This window comes from Gossypium hirsutum, chromosome D10 (assembly GCF_007990345.1).
Source record: "Gossypium hirsutum isolate 1008001.06 chromosome D10, Gossypium_hirsutum_v2.1, whole genome shotgun sequence".
NCBI lineage: Eukaryota > Viridiplantae > Streptophyta > Magnoliopsida > Malvales > Malvaceae > Gossypium > Gossypium hirsutum.
The window spans coordinates 8,407,566-8,429,586 of NC_053446.1; the positions used below are offsets into that span (position 1 = coordinate 8,407,566).

Here is a 22,021-nt window from a genome sequence, read left to right on the forward strand (position 1 = left end):
GTGTACAAACTTAAGAAATCACTACATGGATTGAAAGAAGCTTCTTGAGCTTGGTACGAGAGGTTGTTACAGTACTTGATTGGTCAAGGTTTTCAATGAGGATTTATGGACAAGATATAGTTCATTTGAAGGCAATAAGGAACAACAACCATAACACAAATTTATGTTTATGACATAATATTTGGTGCCACATCAATTGTTACTAAGGAATCATTTGTAAAGATAATCCAAAGTGAGTTTGACATAAGCATGATAGGCTAACTATCTTATTTCCTTGTATTCCAAATTAAGCAATTGGAGGATCGAACATTCTTATCGCAGGAGAAATATACAAAAAAATCTAATAAATAAGCTCGAGCTTTAAAACCCTAAGCCAGCTAGGACACCTATATTTGTCAATGATAAGTTGTGCGCAGGTGTTGAAGGAGAGCCCATTTCCCCAACCACATATAGAAGCATGATTGATGGTTTTCTTTATTTCACAACCAATCGTCCCGATTTGTGCTTTAATGTTGGAGTGTGTGCAAGATACTAGACCAATCTAAGGGAATCTCATGTCAATGTAATCAAACGAATCATTAGGTGGTACATTCATGGTACATTTGATATTGACATTTGGTTTACTAATGATAGTGAACATGATTACTAGGGTACAGTAAAGCTAATTGGGCAGCACATTAGGAGGAAGCTTTTACTTGGGAAGCAACTTAATCTCACGATATAGCAAGAAACAAGGTTCAATCACTCTCTCAACAGCAGAAGCTTGTTACTAGTAGCTATTGTGCTTAGTTCTTATGGATGAGGTAGATGATAGAGGACTTTGAGTTTGCATTACCTATTGCCACAACTTACTGTGTCATCAATAATGCTATAAACATTTCAAACTAACTAGTTTCTTTCCCAATTGTTGGATCTTGAAACTTGAAATTTCAACACAATAAAGAGTGTTAGAAGAAGGTTCATAAAAGATAAATCAAGATTGAAAAAGATTAGGGAGTGATGGAAAAAAGATAGGCATAAAGATGAATGAAAGGCGATGTTTGATGGAACCCTTTGAAGAAAGACTTCAACAAACTCCACCAAAGGCTCTAACCGACCCTCCAATAAAGGTTTCTTGGCAAATCGGAGTGTGAATAACAACCACCACGATTCTTGAAAAGAAATCAAGTTAAAAGCACTTGTAAGAAATTACAAGAAAATAATATTGAAAAGAGAGAAAACAAGTTTTCATTCATAAATGAATGAAACTGAATGATGTACATATGAGGTTCATAAAAGAGAAATCAAGATTGAAAAAGATTAGGGAGTGATGGAAAAAAGATAGGCATAAAGATGAATGAAAGGCGATGTTCGATGGAACCCTTTGAAGAAAGACTTCAACAAACTCCACCAAAGGCTTTAACCGACCCTCCAGAAAAGGTTTATTGGCAAATCGGAGTGTGAAGAACAACTACCACGATTCTTGAAAAGAAATCAAGTTAAAAGCACTTGTAAGAAATTACAAGAAAATAATATTGAAAAGAGAGAAAACAAGTTTCCATTCATAAATGAATGAAACTGAATGATGTACATATGAGGGGCGTGTATTGCTTTTTATTGGCTGGTTAGATTTTCGATTTAGTCATTAATATTTCAGATCATTTCTATTCCAGTCACTCTCATTTTAGATTGTTTCCATTTTGGTCACTCTCTATTAAATGGTTAACGAAAGTGATGATGTGACCTTTTTCTAACTTTATCTAAAGAATATTATATTTTGTACTTTTTCATAATTTATGATTATATTTAACTATATTTGTTTGAGGATCAAATTGATAAAATTTATAAATATGGAGGGTTAACTTTATTAGATTATTTAGAATTAGGATCAAATTGATAAAATCTGTAAATACTGAGGACTAAATGTATTATTATACCAATTAAAAAAAGGCCACATCATCACTTTCGTTAATCATTTAATGAAGAATGACCAAAATAGAAACAATATAAATCGTGAGTCACCAAAATATAAATGATCTAAATTATTTGTGACTAAATTAAAAATTTTCATAGTTAAGTGACCAAAACAGAAACATACTAATAGTTGGATGACTAATTCTAGAGTTTACCTATAATTTAATCACAGCGCTTAAAAATATTTTTATTTAGACAAATTATAATTAAGTAATTATGCACCACTATGAGCGATTGGGTGTAGTGCGTTTAACATATTTATTGTCTCACGCTACAGTATCGCTACAGTATCTAATTTCACTGCCACTATTATTTTTACACTAATCGTAGGTAAACGCACCGCCTATCCAAACTCACCTTAACTCGCATATATATATTGCAAAATTACAGAAAGGGCATCTAAAAAAAATTAAAAAGGACAAAAATGATTCCTAGCTTTTTTTTTTTGTGTGTAAATTTTTTTATTTTTTAATTTTAATTCTATCTTCCTTATTTTTAAGCTTGTTGTTCACAGTAGGGTTGAAGAAGCAGATAAACGCCACCACTCTCTTCTCTCTCTTACAAACCCCTAACTATCAATCCTTTCTTTTATCTAAAACCCCTTTTTGTCCATCGTAAGAATCTTCTTTTTTCTTCCTTAGAGAAAACAATGGGAGCTTCGTTGCCTCCGAAAGAAGCTAACCTCTTCAAACTCATCGTCGTAAGGCTTCGATTCTCTTTTCTCTCTTATATTGCAATTCCTAATTCTAATTGGTATTGATTATCGTATTGCTTTTTTCTATTTTGTGTTTAGTCGATCGCACTTCCTTTTATCGTTTTGTTCTTTGCTTGTAAAACCCTAGCTGGATACTACTGTTCTGTTTGGTTGATGAGGAAACCGATGAATATCGAACGAGAAATTGAAATTTGCACTAGATATACTTGGTTGCCAATTATTATATATTTTATCGTTTAAATTAAGTTAAATTTCTTTTTTCCGTTTAGCTATTGAAGCTTAATTAAGTTGACCAGCTTTGCTTAAATTAGGTCAATAAGTTCGATTTTTCAAAAGGACTGTTAAAATTAATTTTTTTAACTTTTTCTAAAGGATGCCCTTTGTGCTTTCCTTTTGTTATAATTTCTTTCAATCAATCATTGATAAAATTAGATAAATGAAAATAAACGAGTTTCTTGATTCTTGCCGAGTTAATAATTTCTCCTGCACGAATTTTGTTGGTTCCAATTAGGAAGCTTGGTGGCCTTTTGGCTTTAGACACATAACCATTCAAGACTTTATGTGACTTTTATGAAGCAATCCATTTAAGGAATTGACAAATTGGCCAAGCTGATAGTTGATGAAATCTTCAGCTTCATAGATCAAGATGTGAATATTTATATGTTTCAAGAACTTGTTTGTATTAGATATAAATAGCAACATCTGAAAGTTCTCCTCATACCGCTGCTGGTCTCTCTCTCCCTGTCTTGTATAATATTAGTCGAATCTAGAATTTTGTCTTGTGGATTCCCTCTTTTTAACTTCTATGGTAAATAAGCTCGATGTAGTTTTTTCTTCTTATCAAGATTTTGATGCAATTAATTTTTATATGTTACTACTCTAGCTGATTCTCATTATTGATTTTATATTATGGACTCAGAGGTTCATGTGCTATTGCTAAAGCTCTTATATAAAATTTTTTCTTTGTAGAAATCATATGAAACTAAGCAATACAAGAAAGGACTGAAGGCTGCAGATGCGATACTGAAAAAGTTTCCTGAGCATGGAGGTATTTTAGTTGATGCGCATTTTCTTGCCAGATGCAATTGTTTAGTGCTTATATTGGCGTGGTGTTTGTTTTTTCTCTCTTTAAGCGTACCGCATAAAGATGCAAGAACTCTGAAACTGAAAAGTACTTTAATACTTACAAGGAAAAGGGGTTTTACACTAGATAGTTAAAGTTGGTACCCATGTTATCCGTTAGGATTGTATTTACAAAGATGCCCCTGAGCTTGACTTGATTATCACTTTGGGTTTGTTTCTTATGTCTTATGAATGCTGTCTTTTGCGTTTTTGAAAGCACTAGCTCTATAGTGACTATTCCGAGATGTACGATGCTTCATCTTGGTTTGTTTTTTAATTGATATTGATTAATGTGTTATTGCTATAATATAAGTTGTTCTCCCTCTCTGCATTTATGTGACAATTCCATATATTTAAATAAGCAGCTTCAAATTACTACCTGCTTGTTTATTGTGTTTGTATATTGTTTTTACGGGTTTTTATTCCTTTCAGAAACATTGTCGATGAAGGGGTTGACTTTAAATTGCATGGATCGTAAATCTGAAGCATATGAACTTGTCCGGCTAGGTTTGAAGGTTGTCTTGTTTCTTTTCTTTTAACCAATGTAATGTCAAAGCATTTTCAGTTCTTCCTAACATTGTTTTACGTTTGCCTTACTGCAGAATGATTTAAAAAGTCATGTTTGCTGGCATGTTTATGGTCTTCTCTATCGCTCAGATAGAGAATACAGGGAGGCTATCAAATGCTATAGAAATGCTCTGAGAATAGATCCGGACAACATTGAAATACTAAGGGACTTGTCACTCTTGCAGGTATACCTTATTTACCTTGCTTGATATTGAAGAATACCTGCCTGCTCAAGCTTCTAAAATAAATGCTTGACATGGAATTTTCTTGAACTGTTAAAGGAGTTTCTATTGTAAGCTTTGTGGTTTGCCTAAAAGGTTTTTTGAACGCCATTGTGAAATTTAATGATCTTAAGTATTGGAGGTTCTTATAGGCAAGTCAATATTGCAACTAAAATAGTTTGGTACGAACCTTTTTACAGCTATAATGTTCATGGTAAAGGCAGGTTCTTCGTGGCAACCTAGTATAATTAAATGAAAACCCCAATATCAGGCTAAAGTTACTGGTGAAAATAAATTCTAAGAAATTTAAGCTGTTTAAGTTGCTTCAAGGAGTTTGCTTGTAGATAGAAAGGACCAAGTTATATTGAAATAGTAACAAAAATGAAGATACATGTGAATTAACAGGAAAAGCTCTATTAGACTGTAAAGGTTTTCTTAAGCACTTATAAAGTAGATAAGTCGTCTCTTTTTAATAGTTTTTCTAATTTGGATAATAGTTTTTATAGAAAAGTTTATCGCTTTAATAACAGAAAGGGATCTAATGGACATGATTTGATATTTGGCTGCATATTTTCGTAAGTGATGCTTCAGATTTAGCATCTTAACAGAAGGTTTTGTTTTGATGTACTCACAAAATAAAAAAGTAGTTCACCGAAGCAATCAGTTTGCTTTTTTACTTTCATTCTTGTTATATTGCAATTGTCTTTGTACGAAGATATGATATTTGAGAGAGTTTTATTATTATTATTATTATTGGGATTTGGTCATGGTTTGTATTTGATCATATTTCTCATTTCAGGTTGTTTTAGAATTATTATATTCTTATTTCATCTTTTTATTGCAGGCACAAATGCGAGATTTGACAGGATTTGTTGAGACAAGACAACAACTTTTGACTTTGAAACCTAATCATCGGATGAACTGGATTGGCTTTGCTGTAGCCCATCATTTAAACTCTAAGTATTTCTCATTCTCCCCCCTCTTTCCAGAAAAGAGTATTCCTTACTTATGCTTACCTTTTATTTTCTGTGACTTGCATTTTGTGGAACATGTTCAAGAATATTATTGTTATGCTATATTTGGAGGTTGGAATTGAAGGGCCTCATATTATTGAAGACATTTGTTCATATAACTAATACCTCTCTAAAATTAAATGCCTAGAGATCAGAACTTTTTGTTTCTAGTTACATGATCAAATGGGTGCTAACATGGGTGGATTTACTGTTGACTTTTAAAATGTGGTTAATGTGGTTTATATGATTTTAGCTAAGCATCCGATAAGATTTCATAAATGCTTTAAAAATACAAGGTTCTGTTGGAGGTATCCGAATCATTTTCTGACAATATATGGTGAGCGTATATTATGATGAAGGTGTTATTAACATGTACAGGTAGTTGGTCATATAGATTTTTTTTCCTACTATACTAGGAAGCTAAGGACAGAGTCCATTTATAAAATTTTGTTGCAAATTAGCATTTTACAAACAATGCTTGAATGATACCTTGAAATGTCTAGTTTACAGCAGAGTTCTGTTGTTTTTGCAATGGCGTTATCTGAAACAATGATTATGCTATCTTTTCTTTTGGCTTTTACAAGTTGATATCAAATGATTCTTTGTTGGATATTTGATTGAATTATTGCTTTGGAAGATTGGTTATCAAGGTTTCTCCTCAACTTTTCTGTCCTTGCATCAGCCAAGTTCTAAGTGAAGGAAGCTTTACTTATAAATTTCTTATCCTTCAGATGTATATGCTAAACACCTTTTTGTTGGTCAATATCAGTGGTGCAAAAGCAGTTGAAATTCTGGAAGCATATGAAGGGACATTAGAAGATGATTATCCACCTGATAATGAACGTTGTGAGCATGGTGAAATGCTTTTATATAAGGTATTGCTCATTACTGCTTGTATGTTTGTGCGTGCAGATGCTCGTGGCTGTCTGACACATCCATTATTTAGGCATTCCAAATTTAGAATTTATACTAATATATAATTGGAGTGACTGACTTGAATTATCCATAATCCATTAAGTAATAGATATATTAATGTCATTTTACCTTCTTTACAAATGAAATTCTATTTTGAATTAATTTTATTTTTTACCTGCAATTATAAAATTACCCATTTCTTCTTGAGTTCATCTTCCTTTTGCTTATGTTTCTGCCAAATCTAATATTAGCAAGCCTAACCTTTCTACTTATAGTGTGTCTTTTCATGATTCTATTTGTATAGTAGATAAATTAAATATCTCCAAGTTTACTTTAATCTGTGATGGAGGAGTAACCGGTTGCCCATTGTGGTATTTGGCATCTATAAGATATTATTTCTTTGCTTTCTAGACATATGATACATGTTAGAGAGAAGTATGGCTTGCTGACAGAAGTGTTTGCCTTTTATGAGGAATCACATCTGTGGAGCTTGTGGATGTCTGTCCTTGTTGATCTTCAATTAAACATTCTATGTTGACCCCCCAAAAATTAAATACTCAGTCATTTGTGGAACTTTTGTTGCTGACATTTTAATAATCTGGTTCTCTTTTATACTCTTTCTTGGTTTAACACCAGTAACAAGAATTTGAAATAGCTTAATAAATTTGACAATTCACAAGTACCTACAAGCCTTTCAATAGATGCATATATTTGTGTAGATCCATACGTATATCTTGCATAATAGACATATTAATAGACTAGAGGTGGATCTTTTTCTTATGTGTATATGGATCGTATCTTTCTCCAGATCTCTTTGCTAGAGGAATGGGTTTCTTGAGAGAGCACTTGAGGAATTGCATAAAAAGGAGCCAAAAATAGTAAGTACCAACATGTTTAATGTTAAAACCGAGGTAGTTAGTACCGTACTTGTGGATTTACCCTTTTTATTTTGGTACCAGTACATACCAGTATCAGTGTGTTTCGGTGTACCGTTTCAGGTTTATCGATATTTTTGAAATGCTTTCAAATATATGTAGACATACTATATACATGCAAATATACTTCAATTACATATATATAAATTATTTATATGTGACTATAAAATTTAAAATTATTAATTGAGTTTAGTAATTTAATTAAGTGATTGTGTTTTATTTTCAAATGTAATTATAAAAATAAAAATAGTTAAGATAAAAATATTAAAATCTTGTACTAAGCTGTACAGGCTGGTATTGGCTGATACGGGTTGAAATGCACTGAAACAACCGAAACACACTGAAATTTTGACCGGAACGGAACTTAAACTCTTGATATTGGTTTAAGACTGGGACGGTATGGACTGGTTGGTATCAGAACGGTACCAACTACCATGGTTAAAACACTTTGAAGTTAAAAGATTTGTAAGTTTGAATCCTGTTAATTAAAAATCCAACCAATTATACTCATCTAGGTTGATAAATTGACTTACAAAGAACAAGAGGTTTCTCTCCTGGTGAAGCTTGGATGCCTAGAAGAAGGTGCCAATCTTTACAAGGCTTTGCTCACTATGAATCCTGACAATTACAGGTGAACCTTACGTGCTTGGTATCTCTTTGATAGACCTAGTTAAACTCTTTAATGAATCTTCCATGGCAAATGATATCAGTTCTTTTTTTTAATCTAGTGCTTCTTGAGGATATAAATTTCTTTTCTTACTGCCATGGTTCTAAGGAAGAATATTAACTTTTATGATAACGGATGTGATTAAAAATTTATATTATGAACTATAGTTTGTGGAATCCAACTTGTAGGATTGCTCCAATTCTAATGTTATTTTTGATAATCTATAATTAGTGTCACCATAAGCTTGAACTAATTAGTGTATCTCCTATGTTTCAGCTCTCATGTTCATCTTTTTGCATCTTTAAACTTTGTTTCATCAACCTATGCCAGCAGTCTCTTAGTTGCTTTCTCAGATTGGGAAATGAGGAAATTCATACGACAGAAATGTTAAATTTGTCTCTCAATATAACCTGTATATTGGTGTAATTTATTGCTTTTAGGGCTAATTAGTGGGAGCCAACTGACTTACAACTTTATATTGTATGTTTATATTTCCAGATACTATGAAGGCTTGCAGAAATGTTTTGTCCTGTATTCTGAAAATGGCAAATATTCCTCAGATGAAATTGATCAATTGGATGCATTATACAAATCGCTTGCAGAACAGTACACTTGGTCATCTGCAGTTAAGGTGGTGCACTTATGTCATGTTCCTATTTTCATTGATATGGATGGTATGTATACTTGTATTGCAAAATCTTTCCAGTGGCTAATATGCTAATATCAGATGCTATATTGTGTCCTAGCTGTTAATCATATTCATTCAATTAAATTTTTACATCTTTTTATTTTACAGTTCCAAATTGTACCTTTGGATTTTCTGTTCCTGATATAGTGCTCTAGGTTGCTTCTCTCTCTCTCTCTCTTGTGCTTTCTCTTTGCATATATATAGAATGACACTATGAATTTGAACAAAACCTTGCTTTTCTGAGGAGCTTTTCACCTCTTTCTTAGAGAGGAGCGGCAGCTATATTTACTTGTATGTATTTTTTCCCTTGAAGGCTTGATTAAGAACTGATATGATGAGAAGAATCTAATTCATAAATGACCTGTAATATTCTTAAATTATCTGAAAAAAGATGGTTGTGGTGTAATACTGAAATATTTAATTGATGTTTTGATGTGACAAACAGCAAGAACTTTAGGTGGTTAAAGTTCTACTTTCATATGCTCCAACTTTTACTAACGACTATCTTTGCCTCATTCTTTCTGTTAAGCTGCAATATATTATCCTAAATCAACCTTTTGGGGTGGGTACTTGACCATGAGTTGAAAAGAGACCAGGTTACTGCATAGTTGAAATAAAGTTTCTAGCTGTAGGGATTTTAGAATTTTGATTCTTGCAGTGAGGACAATTAAATTGTTTTCATCCCATACCCCTTTTTGTTATATACTCACGCATGAGAATTTACTTATTGCTGTTACTGTGTGCATCATTGTCAATGAATGCCTACTTTCTTTATGATGTATGAGATTTTCCAGGACTTATATTGGAATTTTGTTTTCTCAAAATATAGAGGATACCGCTTGATTTTCTGCAAGGAGACAAGTTCCGTGAAGCAGCAATTAGTTATATTAAGCCTCTTCTAACGAAGGTATATATGCAAATGATATATAAATTTTTATGGTGCTAGTTTTACTGGTGTTATATTTTCTTGGGTGAAATAATGATATATTTTCTCTGTGCTCTCAGGGGGTTCCATCTTTATTCTCAGATCTTTCTCCTTTGTATGATCACCCTGGCAAGGTATTTTGCTTGCATGCATTTATTCTGAACATAGAATCAAGTTTCTAAACATGAATTCTCCTTAACTGCTTGCAACTGGTTCAGAGCTTGATTTAATTAGGACTGATTTCCTGCCCTGTTTGCACTTATACAGGCAGATATGTTGGAGCAACTTATTCTTGAGTTGGAGCATTCAATTAGGATTAATGGGAGATATCCTGATAGGTACTAATGCTTTCAACCCTTGATATGTAATCAAGTCCTAAATCAAATAAATATTTAGATTTGTCTACCCTTAGAGGTAATGTATACTTCCGGCCCTTGGTGATATTGTAGTAAGCCTTGACAGCATCAAAATATTTAGATATTTGGTGGTTTTGAGTGCATATTCATTATTACTGCTTATTGTCTATTCAAGTAGCATTTGTGTGTTATCTCTTAAATGAGTACATAATGATTATTCCTTATGGTTGTCTGTAAAGTTTCTGTATGTTCTTGTTTTGCTGCTAATACACAAGCATGCATTTATGCTGAGTTATTTGTTTGCTTCTGTTTTATACTGAGTGCAGGACAGAGAAGGAGCCCCCTTCAACACTTTTGTGGATTTTGTTCTTTTTGGCTCAGGTAGGTAATAAACTGTTTTGTGTCACCCAATTGCCTATGGTTTCTCTTCTTCCTTGCATTAAATAGTTGGTATTTTCTTTGCATCTACTTTGAGTAACTTTGGACTTGTTGCCAATTGCTGCAGCATTATGACAGAAGAGGACAGTATGATGTTGCTCTTTCAAAGATTGATGAGGCTATACAGCACACTCCAACCGTAATTGATTTGTACTCTGTCAAGGTTTCTTCTGGTCCTCAATCTTGAAGTTTTTGCATTGGCTTCTTCTGCTGGGTTTTATATTGTGTCAGCTGGATGTTCTTTTTAAAAAAAAAAAATGATCCTTATATCTTTCAATTGTTTTGTCTCACATATACAAGACTTAGCAATGCCTGAAAGCTTTCAAGATATATATATCCTTGGACTTATTACTTGTAAAATCCCTTGCTATGATACTGGCTTTGATTGAATATTGTGTTTTGTTCAATAAATTGTGCAAACTTAATATTCATATAAAATGGATACAAGTTTTTCTTTGCGGAACATAAGTTTTGATGGTAATTGGACAATATATGACCTCCTTTCAAAGGTTTCAGTGTGTTGATGCATGGCTATTGCTTCTTTTGTGAACATTGTCCTTTAAATGTCTTTTGGAAAAATTCTTGGAATTTTCTTGAGGCTGGATTAGGTGTATATTAGTTGCTTCATTGTTGGTGACAGAGCCGGATATTGAAACATGCTGGTGATTTGGTAGCTGCGGCTTCATTGGCAGATGAAGCTAGGTGTATGGACCTCGCAGACCGTTATATTAACAGTGAATGTGTCAAGCGTATGTTGCAGGCTGATCAGGTGCTAAAAGCTGTTCTCTCCTATCTTTTGTCATATTTGATATTTGTCACTGTTGAAATTTGTTTCATTATTCTGTAATCTTTTCCACTCTTGAAGGTGGCTTTGGCAGAAAAAACTGCTGTGTTGTTTACAAAAGATGGGGACCAGCACAACAACCTTCATGACATGCAGTGCATGTGGTACTTCTCTCTCTGTCTCTCTCTCCCTCCCTCCCTTGCTCTCTCTCTCTCGTTGTAATTTGGATACTCCTACTGAGTGGTTTTTATCTTTGGAAGGTATGAACTTGCTTCGGGTGAAAGTTACTTTCGACAAGGTGATCTTGGACGAGCCTTGAAGAAATTTCTAGCTGTGGAGAAGCACTATGCTGATATTACTGAAGATCAATTTGATTTCCATTCATATTGTTTACGGAAAATGACACTGCGTGCATATGTTGAAATGCTAAAATTTCAAGATCGGTTGCATTCACATGCTTATTTTCACAAAGCAGCAGCTGGTGCTATCAGGTGAAGCATTTTTCTTAGGATCTGCAAGCTTTTTTAAATGATTCAAAATGTACTTATTCTGTTTGCTTGTGGTTGGTGTAAAATGCTATGTAATCTCTGTTGTCTCCTAATCAGGGTGCTTTTAGTGTCTCGTCATGTATTGTTGATCTGTACATGCATGTGGTGCTTCATTTTGGGTTGGGGTTATCTTTGCCTCCCTTTTTTTACTTCTTTTTTTTGGGATGGGAGATGATTGCATAGATGTGAGGTGTGCTAATTATTGGATTTTGAAGTGCAGATGCTATCTAAAGTTTTATGATTCTCCTGTAAACTCACCAGCCGAAGAGGAGGATAACACATCAAAAACTCCTTCTCAGAAAAAGAAAATGAAGAAGCAGAGAAAGGCAGAACGAGCTAAGAAAGTATATAAGCTTGTTTCAATGGTTCGTGGATAACACTCTCATTGATGATATTATCTCATGCTCTGCTTTCTTTCAGGAGGCAGAGGAGAAAAATGAAGAATCAAGTGCCAGTGGCAACTCCAAGTTTGGGAAACGACACATTAAACCTGTAGATCCAGATCCTTACGGAGAAAAGTTATTGAAGGTTTCCTATTATCTTTCATTATGATTTAGATACCTTATTTAAGATCGTTTGTGCTGTAAAGATGTGTTTCTTGATGCCCTATTAAGCTATGGCTCTGTTTAATGTTGTATTTTTAGACGGAGGATCCCTTGTCAGAAGCAACAAAGTACTTGAAATTGCTTCAGAAGAACTCACCTGATTCTTTGGAAACACACTTGCTCTCTTTTGAAGTAAATATGAGAAAGCAGAAGATTTTGCTTGCCTTTCAGGTATTTTATTTCCCAAGAATTAAAATGAGTCTGCTTCTCTTCGTTGTGTTGACCAACTAGATAACTAATATTTAAATGTGACCAAGTGAACTTAGAGCAGTGTAATTTGTGAGGCAGCCTCATCCCTTTTCTTTTTTCTGTTGTTGCCTTGATATCTGGCTTGGAGCAATGACATTGTTCTGTTGAACCAAACATCTTTGGTGTACTACTGAATTACTCTGGTTGTGTTGGGTAACTTGAATTTGGAAGAAGGGATTTTGATTTCAAATTTACTATCTATTGTGTTATAAAACTCATGTAAGTATGACTGCTTGATCAGTTTCGAAGTTATGGATTGTTGGATACCTATTTAATGGTTAATTAGAAATACCAAGGTACGCAAATTTTAAGTTCATCTTTTTAACTTGAATTTTAGCTAATTCAGTAATTTGAATGCGTGTTCATTTGTTATGATTTGTTTAGTAAACTAAATACAATTGCACTCTCCTTCATCTTCCCAAACAGTGTCAATGAATTTTGTGTGAATTAGATAGTTTGTGTGACAAATCTTTTAGTTGTAGAACAATGGTTTTGCTCTGTTGTATTGAGATTAAACAGTTTATGTAATTTATGAGTTGAAGAACAATGGTTTTCCTTAGTTGTACTTCTATTAGTTCATGATCTCATATTAATGTGTTTTTGTTATTTTTATTTTCTTTCTCCTGAAGGCTGTAAAGCAACTGCTAAGGTTGGATGCTGAGAATCCGGATTCACATCGCTGCTTGGTATTTAACATTTGCTATTTTGCATTACCATATTGTGCACCACCGTGCACAAATACATTCTTTATTTATTTTACTTAGATACAAAGATCATCCAGTCTTTACACTGCTAATTTGAATTTAATGGAATGCAGATTAAATTTTTCCATAAAGTGGGCTCAATGCCTGCTCCAGTTACTGATGCAGAAAAACTTGTTTGGAGTGTCTTAGAAGCTGAGCGCCCATCAATCAGGTTCTCTTTGAAATGGCTTTATGATAGTTATTCACCCGACTGGAACTTCATCTTATTATTAGTATTACTGCTTTGAATTTTTTATTCCTGATGCATTAATTTCCTTTATTTTTCCGTTTTCGCAGTCAATTGCAGGAGAAAACTCTTAGTGAGGCAAACAAAGTTTTCCTTGGTAAACATGAAGGTAATTGAGCTTTCTTATTATGATACATTTTAGGCTCCATGAGGTAGGTTGTATGGTCATTCAATGCCCTTCTCTGTTCTGCAGATTCTTTGATGCATAGAGTGGCAGTTGCAGAAATGTTATTTACCTTGGATCCCACTGAGAAACCTGAGGCTGTTAAGTTAATTGAAGATTCATCCAATAAAGTTGTGCCAACGTAATGCTTTTAGTGCATCATTTTTTAAAACAATTTTTATACTGATTTGGTGCAATGCTACTTGCTCTTGATGTTGTTTCTCTGTCTTGCGTATCCAGGAATGGAGCACTTGGACCAGTAATGGACTGGAAACTCAAGGACTGTATTGTAGTCCATAAACTCTTAGACAAGGCTCTTATTGATCAAGATGCTGCTTTGAGTAAGTATATTTCTCCACATAAATCGAGGCTTACTAAATTTTTGACTTTGACTCCATTAACAACTTAGAAATTAATTACTGTTAGTTTCCCAAGTGTTCTAGTGAGAAACTTAAATGAGATTGGAATTTTTACATTCTGTTATTAAATATTGTAGATTAGCTGCCTAAATTAATGCATTAAATTATGTTTAAGATATACATGGTTTCAACATTATTCAATGCTTTGGTATGGGATTTATCTCATGAGGTCTGACAGCTTTTACTTTTAGTTATTATGATGTTTTAATCTTTAAAGGTGGATGCTGTGATTATCTTTGGCATTTTAAAGAAAGCAGACGTTCATGATAAAATTCCCACTTATTAGTGTTTATTCAACTCTTATTGCAAGTTATGTGACAATTATTTCCTTAATTAAACCCTATTCATAGGCGTCTTATGAGACAAATTGCTGTAAACTTCTATAGGCAATTGGCAGTAGTAATCTGCCTTAATTTTTTCTATATTTGTTTATGGTCTCACACATTGACTCATGATTTGGTCGGCATCCTTTAGCACATAATCATTACAAGAGTTGTCCGACCTCGACTATATGTTAAAATGTCCTTCAAGTAGTGGAAATTTGCATATCTAGTGCTATCGTATAATGTAAAGATTGGGCAGGCTGAAAGAAGTAACGATTTTGATATGAAAACTTTGGTTACATTGCAGGATGGAAAGTGAAATGTGCAGAGTACTTCCCCTACTCCACCTACTTTGAAGGTGGTTGCAGCTCTGCTGTGCACAACTCACTGAACGTGAACGGAGGTGCAAGCCATCCCGAAATCAGTCAAAGTGAAAATGCATTGGTATCAAACGGAAAGCTGGAAGCATTTAAAAACCTTACCATTTGAAGATGCTGCATTCACTGACATCAGTGCTCAATGTGTTTGGAATGGATGTCATTAATTTTACACTGCAAAGAGTGCGTTGCAGCTGCTGCTGGGAAAAGAGAATGTTTTGAAGTTGGGCTTGGAAAACCAGGCAAATCCCTTTTCCTTTGAGATCTCAGTCAAAATTTTCTTTGCCTTTGTTGGCGGTCAAATGCATTCCTTTGCAAATGTGTATAATTTATTCGCAGTTATGATTTAGGGTCGAATTTTTTTATATTACTTATATATTATATATATGCTTTTAATTTGCTCAATCCATTTTGGTTGAGATGTCTGTGGCTCCATGGCTGTACCCCAAAATTTGGGGGGGGCCATATAGAAAATTTTTGGGTAATGGTTTCTGAAATCTTGTGGTTAGCCTAGAAAAGATTTTTACTGTTTTTAGAGCGCTAATATTTGGAGCAGCATGTTGTTTCATTAGTTGTCTGGTCATGTATAAACACCCTTTGGAAATTTTTGCTATCAAGTTGATAACAGTGATATCATAAGTTCTTAGTTATGTTTGTTTTTAATGTTACTTTTTCACTTACTGCTTGCTCTGTCATTCTTTTTTCTACTTGTATAGTCAATTTCTGATTCAACGAACATGGCATCCTTAAAGGTATCAATTTCTGTTTTCTGGATTGAAATGCGACTGGTGGGTGGGTAGTGAGTCTAATGCATGAGTGCGTATAAAGACCCGGATTGAGACTGATCGGAGTAGCTAGTAGCAGATAGGTTTTTATTTATGCTTAATATATGCTCTTAGTCACTGTATGTTGACAAAATTGAAGATTTAGTATTTGTATTATAAAAGTTACATATTCTATTCTCACTTTCTTTTATTTTAAGTCTCAATTTAATCATTAAAATCATAAATGACCAAAATTGATCATATTAAATTTTTTTAAAAGATGACATGACACTGGAATTTTTAAATTAAAAAAAGAGAGAAAGGATTGAAATCTCAAATTGTCAAAGTACAAGGACCAGCAGCATATTTTAACCTTTTTATGTATTTTTATTATCATATACGGACGAGAGAAGGCAACTTAATTTTAAAGAACATAGCGAGGTCCCAAATATTCCAAATAAATTAAAGACATTCATGTTTTACTTACAAGATGGTAAATGGTTTATGGCGTAAAGCAATTAACGCAATTTCGAAGGAAAAAAGAAAATGTGAACAAGGGACTACAAACCCTGTTTGATGATATATACTCACCGCGTCTGACGCATGGGAGAGACTCACTCTGCCGACGTATGAAGCTCGAATTGAGCTAAAAAATGCAAGAATTTGTAGAACAAAGTAAAGCTCTTCAAGGATTTTGCATGTAATGTAATGTTAACAATCGCATAAACTGCAGCAGGAGCCAAGCACCAAAATCATTAAACACATTGTCCCATCTCCAACCGGTTTTCCTTGCCCATCCTCTTCCCATGCTTTTGTTAATTTGAATCTCTAGCTAATGGTGAAGCAGCGCTGCTCTCACCAATCTCGCTTTTACACAGCGGACAAGAGGCATTGATTTTCAACCACTTATCTACACACTCCACATGGAAGACATGGTCACATGGCAGCTCTCTCAGCTCATCGTTGTCCACATAGTTAGCCAAGCAAATGCAACAAGCCTGCAATACCCCAACTTAGACTAACCACCTGATGACCAGTACATCTTATGCATACAACAAATATTGTCAATTCCCTAAGTTGTAGGATCCTAGAACTTCACTAAGACTTGTATTATGTAATTACCTTGTTCAGTTCCATCCAGTTTTAAGTACTATGAATGCAGGTTTATGTGGCTGCAGTTTACATGCAAAGAGCGGTAAGCTATCAACAAGTTCTTAGCATTAGAACTTACCGCATCTTCTCCTGATATCAAACGCTCCTTTTCTGTCCCTGCAGCTAGGACTCCGCCTTCACCAGCTGAATCTTCCTGATCATCATTATTTGCAGTTTTCTTGGACTTAAACTTGTAGGTTGGCAATGCATTTATAGATTCCGTAGTGGCTCCTCTTGTTTGTGAAAGATCCTCCCGAGTGCCAAGGATAGAAATTATGCAAGGCAAGCAGCAACAAATGGTTGCACATAGTATGAATGGCATCGCATATCCAATACAGCTAAACGTAAGGAACACTATACATAGCCTGCAATGAAACCAACAAAAAGGTTCACAAACCGTTGGGAAATGCGAATCTCAGTCAAAGCAGAACAACCGAGATTTTAGTCCCCATCGTACCTGTACAATTTAGGAGCATCAGAAGGAGATGCATGACCTCCAAATATCCAAACACTGCCAACAACGAACCACACAGCAAAAAAGCAATCTAAGGCCATCTTGAAATGGTCGACTAATCCATTGAGCCTGCATATTTGATGTCAATACTTCAACCAGTGACAACATCTAAATGGTAATATATAGTCTACAGAAACTTCTGAAATACTATAACAACAGCTAATATCATAATTTATTGCATACTGATATTTTTTAACTAGATTACCATTTTCTTTTTGTCCATGAGAGCTCCTAAATTTTATTCTGCTATAGTTGTGAAAAGTTTTGGCTTCACTCTTATTTATAACTGATAGGTTCCAAATTTTGCAGCAGAAAATTGGGACCTGTTTCACTCCCATCTCATCAGATCTTTCAAAAATCCAAAAACAAGAATGTTGGTTCTAGAAATAATACTAAACGAGCTGTTGTAAGACTACTAACGTCTTAATTTTGTTTTCATTTGTTGACAACATAACCAGGCTAGTTTTGCCAACTCCAACTTACTTTTTGAAGATCACATTATTCAAAAACCTATCATCGCACAAGAAGAACAATTTGGAGGGTATATTGCAATCTGTTGCTAACCAAAAAAAATTCTTTTCAAGTTAACTATGCCCAGTTGATCCCGTACAAAATGCAAAATTTAAGTTCATATGTAAAAGGAAAAAAATTAAACTAAAAAAATAAAAATAAAAAAGCATAGTTCTCTTTTTTGCAACTAAGATGAAACCCCAGATAAGTCTAAATTATTGTGCTGCAGATATATATATATACCATTACCGATGCTACTACAGTAGTAATTGCCTCTAATGTCTCCAATTCCAGTATTACTTCTCACGGACATAATCAGCAGTAATAACATTTTACTTCACAGAATTGGTATAAACATGTAACTGAACCATCACTATCTAACACTATTTTCCACCACCATCATTGCTACCGAGTGCATTGTCATTTGTCATGCTTTCATGACCATCAGAACACTTTTGCTCTTAGATTCCCCCATAGCAGAACATATGCAAGACGGATGAAAAACTTGAAGACCTTTCATATAAAGCCTCGTAATGCTCACAACTCCTTTCAAGACATTTATAATCTTTTTTGAATACTTAAACTGAAATAAATATTAGGCCACATTGATGAAAACTCTCACTAGGGAAAAAAATGAATGCTTCCTTCTGCTTTCGCAGTCATCAAGTCAAAGTCTAACATAATGGAACTCAAAATAACTTCAAATTCTACAAAAGGGTTACTATGTTTTTTAAGCCATATTATAGGAGGTTAACAATAGTCCAATGTTTTTTAAGCCATATTATAGGAGGTTAACAATAGTCCAACAAAGAGTTTTAAAAGGAAATAAACTAAAATTATCTGGAGCAAGAACTTTATTGTATATAAAGTTAGAAAAATGTCGAGTTTTCGTAACCTAAAAGTAGATATAAAGGAGCAACTGAATAATAAATGGAAACACACCTTGTGCTTAAGGTTCCTGCAGTCTGAGTGTTCCCTGTTGCTGATTCAGTGTTCCCGTTATTCTCCTCATCTGAAGCTTGAGTAACTGAGATAGCTGTATAGGGTGTAGACTCATTGGGATTGCCAAGAGAAGAACCTTCATGTGAGTGTGATAAGTCGTGCTCAATACCCCAGTTGCGGTTTCGAAAGCGCCAGTAAAGAATAGGAAGTGTTGCAACACAACCGGAAGCATAACCAACAATCCAAGCAAACAATGGAGCTTGTGGCTTTTCATCTCTTGACAACGATAGAACTACAACAGAAGCTATGATCTGACTGACAGTGACAACTAACTCAACAGAAATCCATAATCCCGAGTTTAAAGGGCTCCTGCGGCGTCGACCATACCCATCACTATTCCTTGCGAATGATGAATTCCTAGAGTTTAATCTGTTTGAGGAAAAAGAAGTCCGATTTGTGGGAGTTTGCGTGCTGCTTGACGGTCTATCTTCACTCTGTGTCAAGTCCACTCCTGAAGGTCGCTCATCCTGGGACGTGCTTGATGAAGCATCATCACGCCGCATGATGTCAATTATGTGTTCTTCACCATTATGGCTTTCCACCCGTTCCATTAGCAATGGATAATGATCAGTTTGCTCACTTCCTTCTTCTGGAGAGGAACTGTCCATCTAACTCTGGCAACTGAATTAGAACATAGAAAAGCATAGGTCGCTCATAGACTTTCTCGATCTATACAATCCCCCGCCAGAGTTAATAAGCTGTGCCAAGCAACTTAAAACAACTTGGCACTGAAAATCTACAAATCCACTAACTTTTATCCCCCTTTATACACAAACGCTGCCACGGAGTCAAGTGCAGAATCAATAATACTAATCATGTCAAAATAGCCATGTCATGAAATTTTAAGGAGAAAATAATAGTGCATAGAACTACTATGACCTTATAACATGGCTACAACATTGCATAACTGGCAAGAAAAATTAAGAAGTGACAGCAGACCAAAACAAATCACCAACATCATGAGTAGACGACAAATCAACCATAGCATAGACAAGACTGTATTTACAACAAATATGTCAATACGATCACTTTGAATCACTTGGTGAGGTCACCACAAAAAAAACAAAAGAAACAAGATCTTTAAAGAGTAAAGTACAAGATTTTATATCAACATTAAACATCAACAAGACTTTCTAAAGAAAAGATAAGATATTTCCACACTAAATTCATATAAAAGTAAACTAAAATTACCCAGAAAAAATCCAAGCAAAAAAAGTTGAACTTTTTGAACGATCATGATTTAGGTAACCAGAAATTACATTTCCAGTTACAATTTTGATACTGAAGACGTTATTAGCATAATAATTTCATCATAACTTAACCTCAACTGAAAAACAAATAAAAATTCAATATTTCAGATATTTAAGCTATCATTCAGGCAAATTCAATCCATCCATCGATCAGCTATAACCAAGAAAAAGAAACATTCTTAATTCTGCAGAATCACGATAAATGAATAGGAAAGTAAAACCCTAAATAAAAATCATAATTACAGAAAGACATAGGAACGTTGCCTAAGATTTCGAATGATAAATACCCGATAATGAATGCTAGTAAACCCAAAATTCAAGATTTTCAAAGGATCACCAAGTATTACATTTCCAGTTATAAATTCAAGATTTTCAAAGAGTATTACATTTCCAGTTATAAATTTGATAACCCGAGACATTATTACCACAATATTTTTCACAATAACTTGACGTCAACCGGAAAACAATAAAATTCAATATTTTTTATATTTAAGCAATGGTTTAAGAAAATTAAATCAAGCCATTGATTAACAGCAAGAAAACAGACAAAACCCATTCTTAATTTTGCAGGATCAAGATAAATTAATAGGGAAGTAAATCCCTAAATGAGAAAAAAAAAGAAAAAGGAAACAAAGGAACCTTACCTAAGATTTTGAATATTAAAAATCCGATAGTATATGCAAGAAAACGAAAAGAGAAGTTCCGATAAACTGCTACAAAGCTTTTCAATTCAAAGCCCAATTCCTTTTCTTCTCTTTTCTTTCATTGTCTTGAGAAAATATAGCGTCAGCTTTTCTGCTCCATTGCTTACGCCAAAACAGAGAGAAAGAAGCGTTTCTTTTTTTAATTTATATTTTCATTTTTTAGAAAGAAGAGAGAAGGGGGAGAAACATTCGTAGACCGTTGGATTAGTTGATTTTTTGACCTCATGGATCCGACAGTTTGGATCTATTTATGATTGCCAAAAGGGAAAATTCAATCTGTTCTGATTTTCCTTATTATTTTTGTGGGCGAAGACTACAATAATCTTTTACTTCAACCATTGGATTTCAACCATTTATGCTTGAAACTTGCTATAACCACTTTTCTTTTGGTCCCAACTAAAACCTACAATCAATCAACATAGAAGCAGATGAGATGGAGAAGAAATTTCAACGTCTTTTTCTTTATGTTCTTTAATCTTCGGATCTTCTCAACCCCGCCCCACTACTGTCATTTTCTCGTCCACAACATATTGTCTTTTTTCAATCAACATATTGTCTTTGCTTTCTTAAACTTGATGGGTTTTTACATTTCTCTTTGTTCTTCAATGGGGGTGTCGGGTGTTAGACTGTTTCTCCCATAAGTTTATCCTTGCATGCAAGGGTTTCTCCCAATAGAAAGTGAATCCTTTAAGCAAATTGTTGGTGGGGTATGAGGAAAAATAGAAAACCCAAGAATATATCACCTTACAGAAATCTGAAGAATTTTTCAAAAGATGATCAAATATTTAGTTGATAACTTTTGAGAGAAATCAAAAAGAGAATCTGCCGTTGAGTTTCAAATATAAAAAAACCAGATGAAACATGAAAGGGTTTTCTATGTTGTCTTTAAAGTTTGTACAAGGTTAATTACACATCATCAATGGCTATCATTTATTGCCTTTTTTAGTTTTTCCATCCAACCGCTAAGGTGACGAAGGTTCACATGGAGTTCGCATTATAGAAGTTTGCATTGCGGCAATTCACTTTTCTCAAAATTTAAACTTCTCTTTCTAATGTTCAAATAGGATTTGATTTGGCTCCATCTCATTATTGTTTTATTATTTTTTAAAAATATTTCTTTTTTAACTTAGAAATTTCATATAAGGGTTTAAG

At 34.0% G+C, this 22,021-nt stretch overlaps 2 protein-coding genes across 2 annotated transcripts; one reads left to right on the forward strand and one right to left on the reverse strand.

Annotated features, from left to right (window-relative positions):
• Positions 1–2,440: 2,440 nt before the first annotated feature.
• On the forward strand, positions 2,441–15,623 carry LOC107913928 (N-terminal acetyltransferase A complex auxiliary subunit NAA15). Its single transcript, XM_041103034.1, has 26 exons — positions 2,441–2,653; positions 3,638–3,716; positions 4,223–4,305; positions 4,393–4,542; positions 5,423–5,538; positions 6,361–6,481; positions 7,328–7,384; positions 7,957–8,072; positions 8,607–8,739; positions 9,626–9,703; positions 9,802–9,855; positions 9,989–10,059; positions 10,404–10,458; positions 10,583–10,678; positions 11,156–11,284; positions 11,381–11,463; positions 11,560–11,790; positions 12,068–12,191; positions 12,268–12,375; positions 12,492–12,623; positions 13,331–13,387; positions 13,519–13,616; positions 13,742–13,800; positions 13,885–13,996; positions 14,095–14,195; positions 14,904–15,623. Exons 1-26 carry the CDS (start codon positions 2,603–2,605, stop codon positions 15,083–15,085), a joined length of 2,676 nt encoding a protein of 891 aa, XP_040958968.1. The 5' UTR covers positions 2,441–2,602; the 3' UTR covers positions 15,086–15,623.
• Positions 15,624–16,179: 556 nt separating this feature from the next.
• On the reverse strand, positions 16,180–21,720 carry LOC107913929 (E3 ubiquitin-protein ligase At1g63170). The gene is made up of 5 exons (XM_016842595.2): positions 20,810–21,720; positions 18,856–19,692; positions 17,347–17,472; positions 16,969–17,254; positions 16,180–16,735 (listed from the first exon to the last, which is right to left on the reverse strand). Exons 2-5 carry the CDS (start codon positions 19,521–19,523, stop codon positions 16,553–16,555), a joined length of 1,263 nt encoding a protein of 420 aa, XP_016698084.1. The 5' UTR covers positions 19,524–19,692; positions 20,810–21,720; the 3' UTR covers positions 16,180–16,552.
• Between the last annotated feature and the right edge of the window lie 301 nt (positions 21,721–22,021).

What these genes read in the sequence shown, in the direction of transcription:
- LOC107913928 (XM_041103034.1), top strand. Translation starts at nt 2,603, where the DNA reads ATGGGAGCTTCGTTGCCTCCGAAAGAAGCTAACCTCTTCAAACTCATC. An exon ending in TTGTCCGGCTAGGTTTGAAG is followed by an intron (nt 4,306 to 4,392) that starts GTTGTCTTGTTT and finishes GCCTTACTGCAG; the next exon opens with AATGATTTAAAAAGTCATGT. An exon ending in TTAAGCCTCTTCTAACGAAG is followed by an intron (nt 9,704 to 9,801) that starts GTATATATGCAA and finishes CTGTGCTCTCAG; the next exon opens with GGGGTTCCATCTTTATTCTC.
- LOC107913929 (XM_016842595.2), bottom strand. Translation starts at nt 19,523, where the DNA reads ATGGACAGTTCCTCTCCAGAAGAAGGAAGTGAGCAAACTGATCATTAT. An exon ending in GCAGGAACCTTAAGCACAAG is followed by an intron (nt 17,473 to 18,855) that starts GTGTGTTTCCAT and finishes TCAAATATGCAG; the next exon opens with GCTCAATGGATTAGTCGACC. An exon ending in TGATATCAGGAGAAGATGCG is followed by an intron (nt 16,736 to 16,968) that starts GTAAGTTCTAAT and finishes GGGGTATTGCAG; the next exon opens with GCTTGTTGCATTTGCTTGGC.